At 43.6% G+C, this 18191-nt stretch overlaps 1 protein-coding gene across 1 annotated transcript in view; it reads right to left on the bottom strand.

The window, feature by feature from the left end:
- Positions 1 to 18191, bottom strand: part of LOC124805647 (nose resistant to fluoxetine protein 6-like) — a 179796-nt gene that overhangs the window by 26067 nt on the left and 135538 nt on the right. The window contains exon 7 of the mRNA XM_047266213.1: positions 1382 to 1524. Coding sequence (XP_047122169.1) covers positions 1382 to 1524 — 143 coding nt within the window. The remainder of the gene's footprint in view (positions 1 to 1381; positions 1525 to 18191) is intronic.

The raw sequence follows: 18191 nt of genomic DNA, 5'->3' as shown, positions 1-18191 counted from the left end.
TAATTGTCTTGGACTGAGGAGCATTTGTCGAATCTCAGAGTTTTGGAGACCTTCGTGAGTAGTCTTTACTCCATGTGGACTCTTCCAATGTATCTCGTTATGACATCTGCCTTTTCGACGCTTGCTCTTTCCGCATCCGATCGCTCCGTATGCATACTCCTATATATTTCCAAACGAGACTGTTCCCAGTGATTGCTTGGATATCGTGTATTCTAACAGCAATGGTTTCGCGCCTATTTGCTCGCAAGAAGTCGTCTGTCGTAATTTCTCAGCCTCCTAACTCTTTTTCCGTTCGATAGCGGTGTTATTGGGGTATCAACTCGCATTATACGTAAAAACGTGATTACTGTGTAAAAGGGTGATTCTATGTAAAAACGTGATTTCTGTGTTAACGCTGAATTTCAGCGGGTGTTACAAAGACCTCCTTTTTATTGATTTCTGAACGCTGCTTGCTGACATGCCAGGTAAAAAATACTTGCAGTTCATGTTTAAAAAGGTCCAAGTAATGTCAGAGGACGAACTTCTTTTAGAGAATGAAGGGATGTACGCCGTCTTCGTAATGGCGTGTTGTATGGTAATCGATTTGTTTACTGCCACATTAAATTACCTAAATTTGTTAAGTGAAAGGCAATAGTAATCACATTTTATGTCGCCCTGATTTTGTTTGCACACCTGTAGTGACTGATATCATTAATGCTAGTATAACAGACTGTTACGAAAATCCATGTTATAATCACGAACAACTGGTTTTTATGTTTTCTGTCCACTGTGAGCACTGGCAACAGTGTTCTTTTGTAGTTTAATTAGTATTTCACTTAAATACGAATAGTGATTACGCATTATTCCAGCTATAGTGTTTGAGTATAACTGCACCACACCTATGATAGCTTTAATTTGGTATTTGCTAAGATAAAGGAATAAATTACCATTCTGGTGAATAGGTGAGTACTTTCCCTTACAGTTCCATTTGCAGTGCTTCGGAATCAATGGTTTATTCTGATTTATTAGGTACACGGGCTAATGAATTGTGCCGAGTGCAGTGGAGGGTTACTGTATGAGCAGAAGTTGTTGCTTTAAAGTGTAAGTAATTTATGCTGATGAAAAGCTAAATGCTCATTTTCAGCAATTTGTTCCTTATCTCAAAGTTCTAGCTAAGAATCGCCCACTATCAGCATAATTATGACCCTAAAAGTTTGGGGAGTCATACATCGCAGTACTTCAACATGTAAGACTTAATTTTTCATTGTCGCCTGCGTTTCTGTAATGTTTCTTAATTTGGTCTCCGTTTCAAAAGTATATTAGGTTTTACATGAGCAGGGCACTTATTAATTTGGAAAAGTGAGTGGTATCTACGAGTGTAATAGCAGAGAGCAATACTTACAATATAGTACCGCCCGAAGATGATAGGTGTCCTCGTAATCCCCCAGTGGTAGAAGAGGATGACTGAATGTGCCAAGTAGACGCAGTAGCTCAGTTTGGCCAGTGGCTGGAAACCTCGCCACGACAGAAGAGTTTTCACTGGCCCTGAATATGATGACAGTAATGTTGTTTACATGTAACAAGCAAACATAATACATGCAGGATAATCTTAAATATCTACCATTATCCTCAGTGTAGTTTTGATAATGATGGGTAATTACATAATTGATTCAGCGTCATATCATCCATACTATTGGATTTTTATTATTCTTACAAAACTTTATTATACACATACATCGAACTGAACACTGAAAGTCGTACGTAGTATGTGGCATGACGTTCTGTAACAAGAGCATAGGAAGAACTGCATAGTTTTGTTTACGTTTGCACATATGCAGTGCAAACTGTATTAATTACAGTGAAGTGCTATCCACCATCTAGAAGAGGAGAAAGAGCAGGTTCGTTGGTTATATAGAGAGACTGCGTAAGTAATGTATGTAGTTTCGTTCATTGTTTAATGTGGTTAAAGATACGTGAATTTAGAGTGCAACAGCGAAAAGAGGAGGTCATTTCCAGTAAAATACACGTAGCATACATGTATTTACAATAATAATTCGAGACGCAGTGAGCAGAGTCTGAAAACTGATCACTGCAACTAAAACATGTATTCATTCAACTTAGATTTATGGGCAACCTACTTAACGTATTATTAAATGTAGTATGTCAATATAATCAGGGTTTTAGCATACTCTTAACGTCGTATCTAGTTTTAAGATTGGACTTACGTATAAAAATATACCAGTATAACTTGTGCAATTGCTTGGACGGAACTGAACAGGCAGGACCTATTCTGCTCTGGACGATGATACAACTGCACACGTTTATGAACGTAGATGTTTTTCGAAAAGACGGCCGTGACACTTTGAAATATTTCCCGCGATAGTTCTGTGGAGACATAAAAAAAATTGAATTGGTCAGCACTTGGAATTATCTTGTCTGAAGTTCACTGGAATACGTAATTTTCGTGCGTTAACCGATTCGGACTTCGAGTGATTTCGTTTCGAGTTGAATTTTAACTCAGTCTGCTTAGAGGAAACTCTGATTATTTTAGTGCTGGTCGACACAATCATTTCATTCGGTGTCTATTCGACTTGCACATGCTGTGTTAGCGTTGATAGGAACATAGGGCAATTTTGAACTGTGAACACGTTCACTGTTGCCAGTTGTTTTAAATACAGGATGTTCAGAAATTCCATTACAAACTTGTAGAGGGGAATCAGTACATGACGTTTTGAATAGGAACACATGTCCGGTAACGTCATCCTACGACTTTGCAGAGTGTCACAGTTATAGGTACCGGCGCATGTAAGTATATGTATATACAGGGTGATTCCGTGATAATGTTACAAACTTTCAATGACGACGGAGAAGAATAAATGTATCAATTTGAGGTAAGGGTCCCTATACCGGAAACGAACGAGTCGGAAGCTATAACCGAAAATCATTCTGATACATCTGACCGTGGGATACATGTGCCGGTACTGCTAAGAACGTGATGTATGCGACTTTCAGAGGTGATAGTGTGGACCAGAACAAAAAAGAAAAGTTTAGTAAACATGGGTACTTGTTCAACAGAGGAGATGTGTTTCACACTATTGAAGATGAACAAGTACTCATAGATCCTCGGATATGCATTTCAGAACCCAAATTTACTAGACTTTTTCTTGTTTTGTTCCATACTACCACCTCTGAAAGTTGCATACCCAACATTCTTAGCAACGACAGCACCGGCACATGTATTCCACGGTCAGATGTATCAGAATGATTTTCGCTTGTCACTTTCGACTCGTTTGTTTCCGAAACAGGACCCTTATCTCAAACTGATACATTTATCCGTCTCCATCACCATTGACAGTTTGTATAACATCATCACAGAATGATCCTGTATATACAATACATCTACAGACGCAGGGGACTGTAACTTTGGCGCTCTCTAGCGTCGTTGGATAAAGTTTTCGGATATTCAAAATAGTATGTACTCACTTTCCTCTATGAGACCTACAAGTTTGTAACGGGAACTTCCGCACACCCTGCATATAATGAGTTTACAAATCACTACGTTGGGGGCTCGAGCTATTTTATATTCGTTCAACAACAGCGATGAGGTTAATCATCAGCCTGGATTTTGCTTTTGTGATGAAGCTGAACTAACCCGTTAACAATGAACATTAAAAGAATAGTTGTCGGCGGACATTATTTTCCACATTGCATCTTCATCCTAACGTTTATTTATTGTGGTTTAAGAATCAGGAACAATTCACCATTTTTTTTACGCGCCTGGTATGGCTACAGCATCCACTATGACAACGACGACAGAGTCGACTGGTCCTGTAGTGTCACTACTCAGATTTAAGTAAAGCTTGTGGCTGCCGTGTGGCGCGTTGCGTTAGCTACCACGGGCTGTTAAGCACAGTGTGTTGACGTGTAGGTCAGAATAACACATAGGCAAAAGGACTGTGACACGGGCGAGGCATGCTTGGTGAAACCTGCACCGCACATCAGTGACAGCAGAAGCTGGCAGGACGTCTTAATACACCATGCTGTGAGCTACGTGACCGGGGGCTGGGTGATAGTTCAACGATAAATATGTGTGAATTTTGAGGCAGATACGTTCCGAGTCTAGCAGGACCACCACGACATCAGGTCCATGCTAGATGACGAGAAGAATGGGTACCCCGCTTCCGAAGCGATTTAATGCTACAAATAAATTGTTGTCAAGTGTTGATACAGATTCGGGGACTTTAATAAAGTTGTACGATTCTTGACTTGATTACGTTCGAGAGAAATGTTCTACGCACGACACATATAGAAACGCTGGAATCGAAAAGAGTAATATAAATATGTACGAAACAGCCACAGAAAGGTACAGTTTAAGAAAACTGAAAGTGGACGAAACTGCCTTGTCAGATACTACTTTTAAAGGAAAAAAGACTTTCTGCTTATCGTAGAGAGATTGATATTTGAATTGGAGAAAAGAAAAGATCGCTAAAAGAGTTTTGTAGCAATTTTGAGTTTCTAAGTTGATTTCCTTGAAGAGACAACAGAGAACTACTGAAATATGCTAGAAAACTGCAAAATAGTTACACAGACGACCTGGAATAATTATTGACTGGCGAGGAACGCAATATAAACCTCCTCCGTAACTACTCTGTATAGAATGTTGCGTTAAGACCACGTTCAAGAACTCTTTCCTTATTTAGATTTTACTCTACGACTATTTCTGTCAATCACTGCAAAAAATTGCTCGGCCGAGTGATCTTTCTCCCTCCTCAAAAGGCTTAAGAATTATTTGCGATCATCCATGTTGCAAGCTCGAGTGAATAGTCTTGTCGGCCTCTTCATGAAATCTGTCATGACAACGCAATAGGAGTATGAAGACGAGATGAATGCATTTGCTGCAAAGAAAGCACGCCGTAAACAGCTTTGAATGGCTCCAGTGTGATGAGTTCAATATGCATATATTCTTTGTTGTTTTTAGCAGCGCCGCGCGGGATTAGCCGAGCGGTCTTAGGCGCTGCAGCCATGGACTGTGCGGCTGGTCCCGATGGAGGTTCGAGTCCTCCCTCAGGCATGGGTGTGTGTGTGTGTGTGTGTGTGTGTTTGTCCTTAGGATAATTTAGGTTAAGTAGTGTGTAAGCTTAGGGACTGATGACCTTAGCAGTTAAGTCCCATAAGATTTCACACACATTTGAACTCTTTTTTTTTTGTAAGTTACTTGGTGGTACATTTAAGTCGAAATGAGAGGCGGAGACATTTTTCTCTGGCTAAAGGCGGCAAACAGCTAAATTCGCCTCTGCTTGTGAGACTCGGTGCCACAGCGTTCCTGACCTTCTGTCAGCTCCTCCCATCGTCAGACGCCTGCCAGAGAGGCAGTGTGTCATGTCTCTTGCACAGCAGTCTTAACTCGCCCCCGTGATGGATGCGAGCAGGGCCTGAGACACTGTGTGCGGCCATACCACAGCGGAATGCCGTTGCAGCAGAAGTAGGAGAGCACTGCTGACGTCGAAGCTGTAGCCCAGTGTCCGCCCACCGGCCACTGCTCGGCCCGACGCCAACAACGCATGGCGCCTACACATGCATCTCTTCACTGGGCCGGAAGACAGCTGCCTGCCAGCCGACGCCAGTCAGGTTCACCAGAGGACGGTGTGCCTGCCTCACATTGCTAACGGTAGAGGTTAAACTAACTGTAGATGGCACATCAGATGAATTCGGAATTGCGAATAACGACAACCATCAGCTGTAGAATGGAATGACGACAATGTAAATTTTTGCCGGACCGGGGCTCGAACCCGAATTTCCCGCTTATCGCGAGCGGTCGCCTTACCATCTGGCTACCATTGCACGACTCACTGCTAGACCCAACCCTCCGTATGTCGTCAACCATGCGTCTGCGACCTGTGCTCGCACATCCATTATGTATATTCCCGTACAGGTCAGACGCTGTACTTGAAAGTCGGTTGCCCGGTATTGGCAGATAAATACGAAATTGCAGTGCCTGTGTTATTCTGATTACGATGCAGAGTTCCTCTGGAAAAGCGAGCATGTCCAAAGGAACTTTTCATCGTAATCAGACTAACACAGGCACTGCAATATCGTATTTATCTGCCAATACCGAGCATGCGACTTTCAAGCACAATGTCCGATCTGTAAGGGAATACACATAATGGCTGTGCGAGTACAGATCGTAGACACGTGGTTGACGACATATAGAAATTTGGGTCTGGCCTGGAGTCGTGCACGGATAGCCAAATGGTAAGGCGACCGCTCGCGATAAGCGGGGAATCCGGGTTCGAGCCCCGGTCCGGCACAAATTTTCATTGTCATCATGCCATTCTACAGGTGATGGTAGTCGCTATTCGAAATTGCGAATTCATCTGATGTGGTTCATAACAGCTGTGGTCAGAATAACACAACCACTGCAATATTGTAATTGTAGATGGTGTCGTAATAAATACAAATTCCTGGGAGGTAGCCCGAGGCACAGAGTAATGACGCTGAAGTTAAGATGAGTAATGTACAAGTACCAGCTCCTATATCGAGTGAAATTGTCGAGTCTGAGGTAGCAGGAATGAGTCCAGGCTGTAAAGAAGTGATTAAGTGCGGGGCTGGCAACATAGCTTATTTAATTGCAGTAGTATCTGCGCCATTGGCTGATAATGGGGGCTGTATTGAGGTCGGAGAGTCTGGGCCAGATGCACAGGGAAGTGGATGTGCCGATAATTCTTGCGTTGTACAGAGTGGAGTTGCAGACGATGTTATTTTAGATACTACGAAAATTGCATAAGAAGTTAGTAGTTGTTGTGGCACGGTACAGGCACATATACCGCGTGTTTCAGAAATAAATACACACTTTTTATGGGATGATAGGTTGGATATAGATAGTTAACTTAAGTATACGAACGTGGGATATCTGACTCGTAGTTAGTGCGCTAGACAACGCTAAAGTGTATTCGCTTTGCCTGGAGGAAACATCACCGTACTCGTACATTGTGATTACTGCAGTAAATACTCTAAGTGTGCGCCATTGACTCAAGCCGTCAAAAAACGGAACGGTGAACAATGGATAATGTTACGTTGGCGTGATCTAAGACGACTCCTGCAGCAACAGTAATTCGATTTACTAGTTCTTCCACAGTGTTTACAGGAGTTTGATACGCAGGAGCCTTCAGGTGGCTCCAAAGATAAAAATCAAGTGATGTGAGATCTGGGGATATTGCAGACCAGTGAACAGGTCCGTTATGTCGAATACAGCGTCCAGCGTATTATCTGTCCAAGAACCTTCTCACTCAATTTGTGAAATTGGGAGATGCCTCATGACGCTGGAAGAAAATCCGTCTTCTGGCCTGAAGCGACACATCTTCGAGGAGACCGGGAAATACATGTTATAGAACTACGTGGTAAACGCGACCAGTTAGACGGTGTGGAAGAGTGTAAGGCCCCACTACTTAGTTGTGAATAATTCCTGCCCAAACATTAAATCAAGATCGTTCCTGAAAATGGTGAACAGCAGTGCCTTAAGGATTTTCGCGAAACTATGCATGGGACATGCAACTGTTGAACAGCCACAGCGACATGGAAGCGAAAGTGCAGGGACAAGTTCGTTAGAGATACAGATAAAATATGTGTAGAAATATGTTTGAAATACGTTCTTCTTTTTTTCAAATTGCCTTTCGCGATGTGCCCATACAGCCGTCTCAACAATGGAATATCATTTATGACGATACGAATGCAAGGACAACACAGCATCCAGTCCACAAGCAGAGAAAAATCTCTCACCCGGACGGGAATCGAATCCAGGTGCCTTTGGTTAGCAAGCCGCTGAGCTGACCGTGCAGCTACCGAGGAAGTCCGAAGTACTTTAAATATATGTGACACTTGCGCATGCGGGCAAAGCCATGGATAAAAAGCCCCCAGACCCTTGTACGGATTTCAACCGAACTTGGTAAACATGATGCTTACTGTCTTGAAAGACATACTGTTGCGACGGAGATAAAAAAAGGAATATTGTATTGGGGTAGAAGTGATAACGTGGAGAGAGAGAAGTGGGGGAGGGTGTGGAGGAGTTGGACAGATAGAGAGCAGGAAGGAAGAGATGGACATAGAAAGGCAGGAGGAGGAGATGGACAGAGAAAGGGGAAGGCGCAAGAGGAGGAGGTGGACAGAGAAAGAAGGGAGTAGGAGATGGATGCGAGAGGGCGCCAGAGCAGATGGACAGGGAGAGGAGGAAGGGGAGATGAACAGAGGCAGGAGAGAGGAGGGGATGGACAGAGAGAGGAGAGGAGGAGACAGGTAGTTAGGGGAGAGAGCAGGGTTGCATAGAGAGAGTGTAAGGAGGAGATGAACTGATAGAAGGTTGGAATAAACACATACGGAGGCAAACGCCGGATACTCATTTAATTATGTCTAAGATTTTTGAGGGATCCTCGGTGTCTCTGTAGGTTAGTACCGTATTAGAAATCCTAAAGCCTGGGGTTCACCCCACAGTCCATCCTATAATTTTTCTGTCATTTACCCCTTGTATCGCCTCTGCAATGTTTTCTGCACGGAAAAAATTCCACCTAAGCCAATTGTCAGAGTTGTAGATCCCCTTGTAGCTGCCTGGGTAAGACAGATTGAAAGACAAAGTATGTCAAGAAAGTCCGACTTCCACTAGGGCTACGTCTAGTAAAGCAATGCGGTGTTCAAACCAAGCTTCGCGATAAGGACAGCTCAGTACAATTATTTATCATTTTCCGTTGGTGTGATCTTACGTTTCGTAGTAGCCCGTTGTTCAGTTTTTGGAATGTAATTCTAGGTATGCTGGTGATCTCGGAGAAGTATGGCTAGTGAACATTACCTCAGATATCGTGTATAACAGAGCTAAGTGCACAAACACAGTTTTTCAAAGTGCATAAAGAAACTACTCAGTCCAATAACTTTAATGTCATCATCGCTTAAGTTCGATGTCAAAACTCAGTAACCACTTACAGACGGCATGTGGCAGCGCTAGACACCTATCAGGAGGATGCGGGGAGTGCTGTAATCTTTATAGAATGAGATGTTCACTCTGCAGCGGACTGCGCTGAGATGAACTACCTGGCAGATTAAAATTGTGTGCCGGACCGAGACTCGAACTCGAAACTTTTGCCTTTCGCGGGCAAGTGCTTTACCCAATCACGACTCACGACCTGTCCTCACAGCTTCGATTCTGCCAGTACCTTGTCTCCTACCTTCCAAACTTCACAGAAGCTCTCCTGTGATCCTTGAAGATCTAGCACTCTCGGAAACAAGGAGACGAAGTACTGGCAGAATTGAAGCTGTGACGAGGGGTCGCGAGTTGTGCTTAGGTTGCTCAGTTTGTAGAGCACTGGCCCGCGAAAGGCAAAGGTCCCGAGTCCGAGTCTCAATCCGGTACACAGTTTTAATCTGCCAGGAAGTTTCATATCAGCGCACTTTCTGTAATGCAGAGAGGGAGTGATTTATTTGACGTCCAGAAGAGTCTGATCATTGGCTTTTGGGGCAAGGATGGAAGCATTTTCGAAAGGCCTAACTTTGGCGTGCCACCGCTGTAAAAGTGTACCGTGTACGGCAAAATGAGACTATACAAAACTGGCACCGAGCCAGCCGTGATGCAGCACAGGCCATAGATGACAGGGGTGAACGACAGCTGCAGAAATGTGTACAGACGAATAGACGTGCAATTGCTGAACAACTGACCGCCCAATTGAAGCAAGTGGCTATCAACTGTGCTTACTGGGCACAGTCTTCTGTTCTCATAACTATGTGAGGTACAATTCTGCCGTCTTTGCTATGGATAGGGACTGTGACTGCGCCGTCCTCATGCGAGCGGAGTTGATGACCCTTGTGCACAGCTCGAGGCGGTGTTGGTTTCTGTCACAAAGGTTGAGGCTGTTGCTGCTTATGGACCTCAGAAGCAAGTGCTTGGTCCATCAAGTCAGGCTGACTACTGTTCATCGGCGACGAAGGCCGAAATTTGCACGCCATCCCATCAACTGACCTTCTACTGAGTGCACTGAAATTTACTGGTGCAGACCATACTTATGAGCTTCAAACAGGAGCAACTTACTTCCAGTTATCTTTGTGGATACTAATTTACCCTTTTAATTTATTACGTGTCAGTGAGCTTACTGGGCACTGTCTTCTGTTCTCATAACTATGTGAGGTTCAATTCTGCTGTCTTTGCTATGAATAGGGACTGTGACTGCGCCGTCCACATGTGAGCTGAGTTGATGACCCTCGCGCACAGTTCCAGGCAGTGTTGGTTTCTGTCACAAAGGTTGAGGCTGTTGAGGTTGATCCCTCACTCGTGGGCGAGTGGGAGGTCGCTGCAAAGTATGGGAGGTGGCGAAAGACTTCCGCGAGGCCGATTGCAGAGCCTGCCTGTTTTATCTGACGAACATGTTTCGAAGGATATCTGTGGCTGACGAAGCCAGAGCTCCAAATACTAAGAGAAAGCACTGGAGCTTAAATCGTTATAGGCACGGAAAGTTGGCTAAGGCTGAAAAAACGTTCAAACGAAATTTATAAAAAGAACCAAGCGGTGTACAGAGAGGATAGATTAAACACAGTTGGTGCTGGAGTGTTTATTGCTGTCAGAGGTAGTTTACTTTGTAGTGAAATTGAAGTAGATAGTTAGGTAGAAGTTATACTTGGCCACCAGAAATTAATAATTGATTCCTTTTACCTTCTCTCCCCCCCCCCCCCCCCACCTCTGACTCGGATGATACAGTTTCTGAAGAGTTTAAAGAAAACTTGAGTTTCATTTCAAGTAGGTACCCCATTGGTACAATTACAGTTGGTGGTGACTTCAATCTACCCTCGATACGATGGCGAAAATACATGTTCAAAGTCGCTGCTAGGTATCGTCCGACTACGTTCTCAATGCGTTCTCAGAAAATTATTTAGTTATTTAGAACAATTAGTTCAGGAGACTACTCGAAGTGTAAATGGTTGCAAGAACATATTTGACCTTTTTGCAACAAATATTCCTGAGCTAATATGGAGCGTCATGATGGATACAGGGATTAGTGTTGATCAGGTTGTTGTAGTGAGACTAAATGCTATGCCGGCCGCTGTGGCCTCTAAACTTACTTGCATCTGCGTTAAAAGATAACAGAGAGTGGACGGGTGATGGATTCAGATAGAGCTGTAGCGAAGTACGATTTAATGGTTGACTGATTCATTCTAGAGAAGGAGAAGTTGCTGTAGGTCAATTTTTTTTCCCTTGTTCTGTCCGGATGCAACAGTCGCGTGACATAGCCTGCGTTCTACTCGTTTACAGCCACGTGTTCTGTATGCCTTTAAAGCACTGTCTACTTGCGATCGTTAATGGTAAATATGTCGGTCATCAGAGGACTTCCATCTCATATGTGATCAACCTTGACACATTGCTCTAAACGATCTTTGATTTATGTGATGTATTCCATCCCCCCTATCGCAACTTGGGTGTAAAATCGAGACATCAGCGTCATAACTAAGTTAGCGATAGGAGCTTGTGATGCGTTGCATTCCCCATGTACACATTTGCCCGACAGATGTGTTGTTTACAGAGTTAGTGATGGACTGAGTTATAATTTTCACACTTCGGACGCTCCTGCTATGCGTTTATTTGTTTCCATGTAGGATGTATCCCCTGCTACTAACGATAATTTTATATAGGTTTGATGCAGTCATTGTATAATTCCTGAACGGTGTTCGGATGTTAACAGTGGACACTATACGTCTCTGGAAAGCTGTATTGTGCTCGTATCTCATAGAGCAGGTGTTTTACGGTTCGATAACATAGTTTTTCGTCGAGAAACCGGGAAGGAGGATGTATGTACTGAGGTTGAATTATATTTCTCACAAATTAATATTAACAACGCTGCGTTCCATACGTCTGATAGGTCGGAAACGCAGGTGATATAACACTATAGGCCCGTTTTGAGTGCAGAACGATGTAGCCTTAGGAGTGCGTGTGTTTATGTTCTCTCTTACCAATACATTCCAGGTACCGATCCTAGACTCTTAGAGCAGTACTTTAGAGTTGATAGCTCGGTTGATTTACGTAAAAATGCGCCGAACTCCATCTGTCTGGAGCTCCATCGCCTATAAAAATCATTCCTTTCTTGTTCTTCTTAACTGTCTGATATTACATCATGGCACTTTGAAATCTACTACTATACATCGATAAGGAGTGCTAAGCTCTCGACATGGACGCATCTCGAGATTGGAGAGGACTCGGAAAGCTCCATTCATTCACTCGAGGTGGAGTGTAGCGGTCTTTTCTGGTCTGTTGCAGATTAATTCGCTAAAGGTGTTGCAATGCGTGTTGGTCAATGACAGTGTGAGGAGGGTTTTTCACTCTCTAATTTTACCCTAAGACATCGAGAATGCTTTGTGACTCCCATATCCAGAGAGAGATAGATCGTAAATTAAACATTATGTTTGAGGTGATAGAAATATGTGGAGGGCTGTCTGGTATACTTTGATTATTTATTTGTTCGAGAATTAACATTGAATGGATGTACTGCACAGTCATCTATACATTTTCGCACTGATACTCGCAAAGTGGAGAAGGGGTGGTTTAGCTATGATACTCATACTAGGAAAACATGCTGTCACATCACTGGGCAGCGCTGAAGTTACTGTAAAATTGTTCACACTATGAACTATGATGCTTATTATTAGAGTGCATGGATGGTGTCTTATCCATCCCATCCATGCACTGGCTACCAGATAATGATTGACTGATATCGCTTGTTTGAGTTGGGAAAAAGTTTTGGTGGATGGACAGCAACTTCTGGGGTGGATAGCACCAAAACACCGACCGCGTACATGAATGCAATATGAGAAATCAGCCGAAAGGGAATGCGGAGTCATCAGCTATTACGTCAGTGTGAGAGAAGAGTCTAAATATAGAGCTCGTGAATGACCTTCGAACTGTAGTTTGGAGACCTACGCCAACGCAGTACAACTGTTCGAGTTTGCTTATGTTGTAACTGTTTTATTTAAAATCAACCGGTGTGTGACGTGTTATGCTATCCGCCGTAAGAATTTGATTTACATCATGCAACGTCTAGTTATCTGCGGAAGGCCGTGGATCAGAACTTCTCAATGTCAGGTTAGAACCTGACACTGCCCTCGAAGTCGTGGCAGAGAAACGATATGTTTGGCATTGTACGAAAGCGTGTTAGAAAACAATGTTTGAACTAGGACCAGAGGGAGCATCTCTTGTGACTTAGTATAGTCTGTGGGATACGATCATTCGCCTAGAGTGTAGGTGATCAAACTTTATAGTGGCCTCTGCGGTGTCTGTATATTTAATAGGCGGCAGTAGCAGAAGCAATTTAAGGTGTGGATTCGGTGAGGGATTGGGTATACTGTTAGGAATGCTTGGAGGGCTGCACGCTTCGCTATTCTGGGATGAGCGTTGCAAAATCTCTTTCTCCGTCCTGGAGGCCCACCGCAGGTCTGCGTCATTGCTTCGGCATCAATGCCTATGTGACTTCTATATCAGATGAAGCTAGTGGAACTTCTATAGTTCGTAATTTTTCTATGTTGGGGGGGGGGGGGGGGGTCGAGAATAACGATGATAGCATGTTGGGCTGATTGATTTGAATGGACGCGGATCTGTGGTACTTGTATGTAGTTTGGGGTCGTACCACAATGTGCGCATTTCCATCGAATGGTCAAAACCTGCTCCTGCTGCACTGATTCAGATCGTTCTGTTTCTACATAGGGTGCAGAAGGTGGTGGATCTGTCTTTCTCCAACTTCTGGTCATTTACGGCTTAAAATGGAGTGATAACATGAGCGAAGCCGTAGAAATGGGCGTGGATACAAGATGCGTAGGGGATGACTAAGACCAGGTTGTAATTTTACTATAGCAGACAGGTTTGAGGAAGGTGACTCGTTTCGAGATATGTTAGTGCCAGAAATATGATTCACTCATGGGTGTGATCCGTTGTAGGTATGTGCTTGAATGGAATGACCTGATTCCAAATGATGGACATCATTTCTAGAGGATAGCGTAAGACTAGAGAGCTGAAAAAGTTAGTGTACATTTTATTTGACCTCAATCGGCACATCATCTACTACCACTGTTTGTGTTCCTTCTGAATCAGTCATCGCCTATAACTCAGTGGATATATAGCAGAATCTATGACATGGTATCGAGACAGAATGGGCTAGAAATAGTATAGAATTATCTGTTTGAGAGAGTGTCAAATACCGCTTACATACTATGTTCCTTAGCCAAATCACTTTCAAAATGCGGTAATTTTATCTCGAGGGTGCATCGTGGGCTTACACCCTCCTACGATCACCGTCATGGTATTTGTCCGGAAAAAAACCATCTCATTCAGAGGTAATGTCGTATCTAGATTCGTAAAGTGGGTATAGCTTTTAACCTGGATACTTGTGTGCGCCTGTAGAACGAAGATCGCTTGTGATAGTAACATACGGTAGTTGCTGCGATCGGATTTTTCTTTAACATCAGGCCAATTACGTCTCTCTTTCTAAGGCACAATGGTCGCACTTGCAAGAAAAACATGAGAGACATGGCCACCCGTGGTTGATTTTCGATCAGTATTATTTCGTATCGTGGGCAATTAGTTATTGAGGAAGTATTTTACTTAGTAGTTGTGGTGTGTGGCTCATATGTTCGCATTTGAGCACCAGGTTTATAAAGTATGTGTTTGTGGAACAGAAATGACTATGTCCAGTCGTAAGGAGAGTATGGTTTTGACTTGGGGTACTGTGATAGCAAAGGGAAGAGTATGTCAAATGATAAGAAAGGTAGTGATATTTCTATTTCCAGAGCTACTGCCGACAGCAGGGTGTATTTCTGATGCTTCGCTCCTTGTCGAGTGCTGTTCAATTGAGACTGCGATCGTAACATTTAATTGTGAGTATAATGATACAATATATTTGTGACAGGTTTTCTAGAATGATTCCGTGCATGCATGGCCTGTGGTGGGAATGATTAATGTTTCCCATTAACTGCAACAGCTGTCCGAATTCAGAGGCCTGTTGGATTGTAGGAATGTACGTGAGTTAACTTTTCCGTCCTCTAGACGACCAAATAGCGAACTAATACTTAGTATGTGTTGGGTGGCTTTCGTAATCAAGTGGAAATTTGAGAAGATGTTGCGTTTGCGCTGGACCGTTATTCCCTCCCATGTGAATTGTTCAGTTGATTTCTTCTGCACATTTCGCGCTTTTATTTGGTTGAGAGAAGATCGATTGTGGTGTGTGGCAGACACGTTTTCCTGTTTTCTAGACATAGGAAAGACCTTAGTTGGCTTGTAAATTATAGGAATGATTTGGAATCTGTTACATCGCCGATTTCGGCATACGAGAGTGGGAAAATCGATTTACTTCATTTGTTTCTAGTTACTGAGTGGTTTACAGCACGCTGGACCTCGCTAAAGTTTGGCGTTTGTATAGAAATAATTTACAGTCTATATCTTGTAAATTATGTTGCGCTAGCGATCGGTAGGATGCTGCCTAGTGCGTGATGTCGGCGAAAATGGTATGATATTATGGTGAAAATAAGTGTGTTCTTGTAATCCCCGAGTCTGGAGATGTCTGTAGAAAAGAGATTAGGTTCAGAGCAGAAACAGTAACGCGTTTGTGCCGAGAGGAAACGATCTCGAATTTGTAGAAGTTCTGAGAGCGACTTCGGTCCGCTGAGGGTGCTCTTATGTAAAAGGGATGATTTTGTATGGCGCTGAATGTCAAGTCTGTAGAAAGAATGAAAAGGCTGACGGCGCTTCCCTAGGACTGTGGAGCATCGTGATGTATATATAGCCTGTGTGAGTGTAGGCATTCCATAATTTTTTCGGGTGCTGTACAGGTATAAAAGATAACTGCGCTGTTTGTGTAAAATTTGTATATATTGTATTGTAAAGTTACTGTGGCTTACATTGTGTAAAATGTGTATATACTGCATTGTAAAGTTACCTGGTTTATGTTATGGCAAGAGTAGAGAGGATGGCTGTGTGTCATTCCTTATTTGACGATGTGTATGGTAGTTTGTATGATTTAACTTTCAGTGCAATATGGCGATCTGTATAAAATAACCGCTGAAAGTCTCGTCTGCAGAAGGAAAAAAGGGCGGACAGTGCCTAGATATCGGCGGTATCAGAAATTCGGCGGGTAAATTCGACAATAGCCAATCATAATGCTCGATTCAATCACATCCTTTGTGCTGGGATATAGGAGCCTCTACACAACGGTGAGAACATTTACGTATGTTGAGAGCAGGAAAGGTAGCACGTGATGGAGTGGGTACCACGTTAGGTCCGCAAGGAAGACTGCGTTCGACGTTATTGTGCGTTATTGTCGTAAAGAAGTTATGTTAGGGCAGGAATTTCCGTGCATACAAGCTGATACAACACGAAAACTCCTACAAAAGCGCACGTTATGTATTTCTGGGGGACTGTGCAATTTACTAGAGTTCGACTTGGTTATTATTTTAGATAGCAATGTGGCTTCATTATAACATTGAGAACATTGCTAGATGCACTTACGATGGTAAGTAGCTACGTGCAGCAAACCGTCAACCACACGTCACGCATGGTCCATCAGATTTGCTAAGGAGAAAGCAGCTTGTGCTATTCTGGAATGGATTTTTGCAGCGTCTTCACCGGACTACAGTTATAGGGAGGGTAGCGACGAACCCACGCACGCGGCCCAACTTGGAGTGTCTGTGGTCTGTAAATAAGTCTTCACTCCTATCTGATCGCGTCATCAATGGCGCCAAGAGGCAGCTTTCACCTGTGTTCGGCGGTGGCTCATGACTGTGACAGTGCGCACGTCCCTGGCCAGTCGCTCCAGGACCTGTGTCTAGGTGAACACGTATTTGGATAGGAATTTCTGAGAAATCAAGTATGAAACGGATGTGGCCACCTAATGCTTGCAGGACCCGAGCAGGGGCCTGTGTGTGGTTTGACAGCAGACGGCCGCTCACTTCCTGGTCTGGTGGTGTGGGGAGGGGGGGGGGCAGTGCTTGCGCGCTTTGATTGCATTATTTTGCGAGCTGGCCTGTAGGCTGTGCCATGCGCTATTTGGCCAGTTTATGAGTACTGAGCATGTCTACAGATCACTGTGCTGCATTATTTAGAAGCAGTTTGCAGGTATGTACTGAAATTATTTCGGAAAATTAGGAGTTGTTTGCGTGTCTGCAGACTGTGTATTGTGACCCCAAGCACATTAGGGCGAGTGTTTCGAGTTAGTGTGATAAATATACTCAATCGCTAAATAAAATGTTCCAACCTAAATAGAGTACAATCATTCCTTACTCTCCCAAGCAGCCCAGCGCAACCTGAGTCATCTTCGCGCCATTTTTCCTCTGCAGACCACCATCTGGGATTAGGTCACAGGAGAGATGACAGTACCCTCTGGTGGCAGTAATGTGTAGTAGGTCAGTTGGAGTCTAGATCTTGTGGTGGAGAGATTGTTTGCAAATTAATTAAGACTTACATTTAGCATAGGCAGAGTCGTTTTCCCGCCATTTTCCCCCACTATCTTTTATTACATCGTGTACTGTGCACGTTAGTGCATGCTAGTGTACGTTAGCCTGACAACATGGGTTGGTAAAGGTACATGGCAGTCGGTTGAGGATCGTGGTGGAGAGTTTAACTATTTCCTTCCAAGTCCAGATGGGCGGGGCATTCACGAAAATTCTTCCAAGTTCACAGTAGCGCACTCTGGTGGCGTTACTATGTACTAGGCCTCGTGGTGAACACATTGTATGCCTCCATCTTGAATAATGGTACTTCCGCCATCACCTGACGTCACAGTAGCGCCCTCTGGTGGTGGCGATATGAACTAGGTCACGTGGCAAGCAAAATGTATGCACCTATCTTGAATAACGGTACTTGTGTCATCACCTGATGTCATGAGAGTGTCCTCTGGTGGTGGCGATGTGTACTAAGCCAGTTGGGCTCTGGACTCAGTGGCAAACACACCTACATGAAATTGTTTGAATAATAAAGACATATCTTCAAGTCCTTTTCTCCCACGAATCCATATGAGGAGGTGGTGGTCGGGTGTGTGAGGTTAGTAAAAGTGTCCTTTCTTTTGCGCCATTTTCTTAGCTTAGTAGATAGGCGAATTGAATTTTGTTTACTGTGAAAATTTAAACTTGGCACCAGTTCGTAGGAAGAAGTGGCGTTCGGGTGACTTAGGTTAGTGGAGGTAGCCCAAGTGAGCTATCCTCCTGTGATT

Source organism: Schistocerca piceifrons, chromosome 7, assembly GCF_021461385.2.
Source record: "Schistocerca piceifrons isolate TAMUIC-IGC-003096 chromosome 7, iqSchPice1.1, whole genome shotgun sequence".
NCBI lineage: Eukaryota > Metazoa > Arthropoda > Insecta > Orthoptera > Acrididae > Schistocerca > Schistocerca piceifrons.
The sequence above is the reverse complement of the archived record's forward strand: the minus strand, read 5'-3'. Positions and strand labels throughout refer to the sequence as shown.